This window comes from Leuciscus leuciscus, assembly GCF_965113295.1.
Source record: "Leuciscus leuciscus genome assembly, chromosome: 11".
In the NCBI taxonomy this organism is placed as follows: Eukaryota; Metazoa; Chordata; class Actinopteri; order Cypriniformes; family Leuciscidae; genus Leuciscus; species Leuciscus leuciscus.
Window position 1 is genome coordinate 33,231,813 of NC_138735.1, and position 6,000 is coordinate 33,237,812.

The following is a 6,000-nucleotide window of genomic DNA, read 5'->3' on the forward strand; positions in this document are numbered from 1 at the left end:
TTGCATGTAGAAGAATAATTAAATTGTTCAAGGTATTTTGAAATATGTCTTCATGAGGAAAATATTCTTACCTTTTCACTATCTCTCTCACATCAGTGATAATGTCTGTGATCCAGACTTGTGCTTTTCCTAGGAATTTGACTGCCAAAGTCGGCTTATTTTTCTCCACAGTTTTCACCAACAGGGGAAACAGTGTATTAACCAGGTTATCACTGGTCAAAACACACTATGAAAAGGAAGAGACAAGTATCTTAGAATATAAAAAACATTCAGAACTCTTGACTGTTTTTGTCCTGTAAAATTTTTCGTTTTTGGTTAAAGACTTTAAAGTTTGTGAGTGTATATGATACGAATGAATGACGATAGTTTTATCAAATGAAATGGTAAAATTCTTGTGAAGTGACTCTCACTTGTGAGCTTTTATCTCTGCGATGAAGATCAAATTTGTGCACGACGCGCGCTTCAGTGTGTAGACAGACCACTAGATGTCCTCTTAAAGGAACACTCCGACTTTTTGGGACTTAAGCTTATTCACAGTATCCCCCAGAGTTAGATAAGTCCATACATACCTTTTTCATTTCTGTGCGTTCTGTAAGTATTATTTGACGCACCCACCGCCCAAGTAGCTGTGCTCCTACGCCTAGTGAGAATATAGTTCCCAGTATTTATACGATTAAAAATGGTCTCTGTCTCATATAGCCTTGTTATTTGTACACGCTGTGACTATACAGATCACAACATGTAAATAGGAAAATGTTTGCATTACTTTGTCACTTATTATGACCGCCGCTAGCGTAGCTAGCGAAAGCGGTCATATAGGGATTGTCAAAGTTTTATTTTTTTATTTTTTTCGTCACCTTACTGAATTTTTCGTCAACGATACCAGGGACACCGAAGCACCGGGGAACATGAAATTTGGTGGGCATGTAGCCCCACTAGACTTCTACGGAAAAATTTCGTTTGGTCCCCGGGGGCCACTCCCCCCCCGCGCTGGGCCCCCCCAAACCCCAAAAAAGGCAGTTTTTCCTAAATAACTACCTGAACCGTGGCACCGAGGATGAAGACATTTTTATGGTATGTTGGTCTACTAGACTTTTACGGAAAAATTTCATTTGGTCCCCGGGGGCCACTTCCCCCCCCCCCGCGCTGGGGCCCCCGTAAATTTTTCGTCAACGATACCAGGGACACCGAAGCACCGGGGAACATGAAATTTGGTGGGCATGTAGCCCCACTAGACTTCTAAGGAAAAATTTCGTTTGGTCCCCGGGGGCCACTCCCCCCCCGCGCTGGGCCCCCCCAAACCCCAAAAAAGGCAGTTTTTCCTAAATAACTACCTGAACCGTGGCACCGAGGATGAAGACATTTTTATGGTATGTTGGTCTACTAGACTTTTCCGGAAAAATTTCATTTGGTCCCCGGGGGCCACTTCCCCCCCCGCACTGGGGCCCCCGTAAATTTTTCGTCAACGATACCAGGGACACCGAAGCACCGGGGAACATGAAATTTGGTGGGCATGTAGCCCCACTAGACTTCTAAGGAAAAATTTCGTTTGGTCCCCGGGGGCCACTCCAAACCCCAAAAAAGGCAGTTTTTCCTAAATAACTACCTGAACCGTGGCACCGAGGATGAAGACATTTTTATGGTATGTTGGTCTACTAGACTTTTCCGGAAAAATTTCATTTGGTCCCCGGGGGCCACTTCCCCCCCCCCGCGCTGGGGCCCCCATACATTTTTCGTCAACGATACCAGGGACACCGAAGCACCGGGGACCATGAAATTTGGTGGGCATGTAGCCCCACTAGACTTCTAAGGAAAAATTTCGTTTGGTCCCCGGGGGCCACTCCCCCCCCGCGCTGGGCCCCCCCAAACCCCAAAAAATGCAGTTTTTCCTAAATAACTACCTGAACCGTGGCACCGGGGATGAAGACATTTTTATGGTATGTTGGTCTACTAGACTTTTACGGAAAAATTTCATTTGGTCCCCGGGGGCCACTTCCCCCCCCGCGCTGGGGCCCCCGTAAATTTTTCGTCAACGATACCAGGGACACCGAAGCACCGGGGAACATGAAATTTGGTGGGCATGTAGCCCCACTAGACTTCTAAGGAAAAATTTCGTTTGGTCCCCGGGGGCCACTCCAAACCCCAAAAAAGGCAGTTTTTCCTAAATAACTACCTGAACCGTGGCACCGAGGATGAAGAAATTTTTATGGTATGTTGGTCTACTAGACTTTTCCGGAAAAATTTCATTTGGTCCCCGGGGGCCACTTCCCCCCCCCGCGCTGGGGCCCCCATACATTTTTCGTCAACGATACCAGGGACACCGAAGCACCGGGGACCATGAAATTTGGTGGGCATGTAGCCCCACTAGACTTCTAAGGAAAAATTTCGTTTGGTCCCCGGGGGCCACTCCCCCCCCGCGCTGGGCCCCCCCAAACCCCAAAAAATGCAGTTTTTCCTAAATAACTACCTGAACTGTGGCACCGAGGATGAAGAAATTTTTATGGTACGTTGGTCTACTAGACTTTTACGGAAAAATTTCGTTTGGTCCCCGGGGGCCACTTCCCCCCCCCGCGCTGGGGCCCCCGTAAATTTTTCGTCAACGATACCAGGGACACCGAAGCACCGGGGAACATGAAATTTGGTGGGCATGTAGCCCCACTAGACTTCTAAGGAAAAATTTCGTTTGGTCCCCGGGGGCCACTCCCCCCCCGCGCTGGGCCCCCCCAAACCCCCAAAAATGCAGTTTTTCCTAAATAACTACCTGAACCGTGGCACCGAGGATGAAGAAATTTTTATGGTATGTTGGTCTACTAGACTTTTACGGAAAAATTTCGTTTGGTCCCCGGGGGCCACTCCCCCCCCCGCGCTGGGGCCCCCGTAAATTTTTTCGTCAACGATACCAGGGACACCGAAGCACCGGGGAACATGAAATTTGGTGGGCATGTAGCCCCACTAGACTTCTAAGGAAAAATTTCGTTTGGTCCCCGGGGGCCACTCCCCCCCCCGCCCTGGGCCCCCCCAAACCCCAAAAAATGCAGTTTTTCCTAAATAACTACCTGAACTGTGGCACCGAGGATGAAGAAATTTTTATGGTATGTTGCTCTTAAGGGCCCACATCAACCTAGCCCATAATCAGTCATTTGTGATTTGCGCCCCTCCCATAAAAAATGAAAATGCAATATTATTCTGCTTTAATCGCCCCTATCTTCACTTGAGATGTTCAGAACTGCACCATATTTCATGTGTATGATTAACTTAACATCCTCTGGGGGTATGCTAAGTTTCGTAGAATTTCATCCATGGGGGGGTATAAAATAAATTAATTTATGTGCACATTTAGTGACTGTACACTCATCGGCCTGTAGATGGTGCTGTTGAGCGAAGGGTTGCTGGTTTAGGATGATACTGTCACACACACACATGCAGGAATACAAACAAACGCAAGCATGCACACACACTGACATCCACACGCACAGACACACACCCATACACACACATACAAATCCACATGCACAGACACACACACAAAAACACACACGCGCACACATGTACGCACACATACATACACGCACAGACACACACACACACACACACACACACAGACACACACATACACAAACACACACACACACACATACACACACACACACACACACATACACACACACACACACACACACACAGACAGACATGCACATACTACTACTTTTTTTAGGTATATACATAAACACGCAATACAGCCAAATTACTCCACGTCATTTATTTTTGTAGAAAGCCAGTGCAGGCCTGAGCGGCGGTCATATTTTGTACCGCGATGCGGTACATCTAGTTGGGATTAGTATGCTACCTTATCCATTTACATCCAGTCTTTGTGCTAAGCTAGGCTAGCGGTGGGTGCGTCAAATAACACTTACAGAACGCACAGAAATGAAAAAGGTATGTATGGACTTATCTAACTCATGGGGATACTGTGAATAAGCTAAAGTCCCAAAAAGTCGGAGTGTTCCTTTAACCTCATATATGTTATAACATACATAATGTTACATAGAGACACGCAGAACATGCAGAGTTTATTTCAATAGCACTCTTTTTTGAACTTTGATATTCATAGACACTAGAGCATATCGAGATTTGTTTCATTGTACGTCCCTACTTTTGATTTATTCATTCAGAAAATGGCCAAATTCCGTGACGTTCCTCTTTACAGTAGACTAAGTTACATTTGTGACTGGATTCCGCGATTCGGTCCGCGTCGCTGCGCAAACACAGACGGGGTGAATTTATGAATGTAAGTTCGAAAGTTCCGTCACAAAACGATGTTGTTACGAATTCTCACGCATTTTTTAAGTGGGAATACGGAAATCCTTGACCTTTCCTAATGGGTATACGCCGTATTCCTGCGTATCACCACTGTGATATTATGGGCACGACATAACGCGGTGCTAGGTGTCACAAACTTGTTTTAAATACTTACAAACATGCTAGTATGATGAAATTTGGTGTATTTACTAGTTGCCATATCAACACTAAATAGAGAACAAATTGCGCCAAAATGTTTTTTTTGTTTTTTGGTTTTTGGAAGATAACAATAGACATTGATTAAACCTTATTACATGGCTTGGCTGAATTCCAATAGCGGTAACAGACCGCTGCGAAGTATATGCCATGAAAAACAGTGCATTGCTATGGACGCGGAACGGACTATTTTCTTGTGTCAAATTATTTATTTATTTTGTAGGTAGCCATGTAATAAGGGGATATTGTATAGCGAGGTGGTCGTTATAGCGAATAATAACCCCTTGAGGCTGATTCAAGCTCCGCTTCGCGTGTCGTCAGGGTTGTTATTCGCTATAACGTCTGCTTCGCTATACATTATCCCTTACATAGCAAAAGTACATTTCTTACTTAAGTTAATTTTTCTTCTTTATTTTTTGTGTTTATTTAAAGGAGCTGTATGTAAGATTGTGGCCAAAACTGGTACTGCAATCACTGTGTGATTTGCAAAAAGCGTTACTTTGAGCCCCGCTCTCTCCTATTATTTATTTATTTCCAGTTAAGGGAGAGACTCTCATACTATAGCCAATTTAGCTCAGATTAATCTCTAGCTAAAAGACAGACTATATGACATCCTATTTACTACAGAGCCTTCATGTTTGGTGAATTGACACAACGTTCACCCTTTTTTTTTCTTCTAATGAAATCAATGAAATCAAGAGAAATCTGAAACCGTACTTTCGTCATAGTTGCATCAGAGTAGGTGAACAGAGTCTGGGTTTCCACAGCGCGAGTCCTGATGGTTCTCTCCAGCTTGGAGAACTTGCCCAGGCACAGGTAAGAGAGATAGTAGAGAAGCGCTATCTTTTCGGCCGCAGGGGTAAGCTCTCGTACAAACGTCGGGCTAAACGGGGACACGGCCACTGGTGAAAAAACACATTGTATATTTTAAAAAGATAAAAAATATACTGAAATACTGATATGGCTGAAAACATCACATTGATGGCTGGTATTGTTTTCTAATCTGTTTGATGAAATAAGATAATACTTGCATGAGGTATCAGCCATCCTTAGTAGGTTTACACAAAAATGTGTGCAATGAATTTCTCCTTCAATGTACTGAAAGCAGAAAAGATTTGTTTGGTTTAAAAACATGTCTCAGAAAATACAATATAATATGTAACTGGAAGGATATCTGACAATTATTATAAAAATGTAATGTGAAAATGACTTACCTTTGTTTAAGTAAGTGATTTGGACAATGTATCTGGTGCTTTTATACTAAAGCTATGACCATCCTGCCTCCACCCTCAGGGCGGCACCAGAGAATTTTTAACGCATGAGCTAAGGGGGTGCTAGATCATTGACAGGGGGAGCTATAATACATATATTGCCTATAATTGTGCAGCTTCCCCTATCAATGATCTAGCACCCCCTCGGCCCCTGCTTTGTTTTAGTAAGTGATATGGACAATGTATATGGTGTTTTTATCCTAAATATTATATA

The 6,000-nt window shown here is 44.0% G+C and overlaps 1 protein-coding gene across 2 annotated transcripts in view; it reads right to left on the reverse strand.

The window, feature by feature from the left end:
* Positions 1–5,646, reverse strand: part of LOC309509811 (uncharacterized protein) — a 91,671-nt gene extending 86,025 nt beyond the window's left edge. For both annotated transcript variants that reach the window (XM_082184762.1, XM_082184761.1), the window contains exons 1-3: positions 5,547–5,646; positions 5,233–5,417; positions 72–226 (exon numbers count right to left, since the gene is read on the reverse strand). In XM_082184762.1, coding sequence (XP_082040888.1) covers positions 72–226; positions 5,233–5,417; positions 5,547–5,562 — 356 coding nt within the window. In that variant the 5' untranslated portion in view covers positions 5,563–5,646. The remainder of the gene's footprint in view (positions 1–71; positions 227–5,232; positions 5,418–5,546) is intronic.
* Between the last annotated feature and the right edge of the window lie 354 nt (positions 5,647–6,000).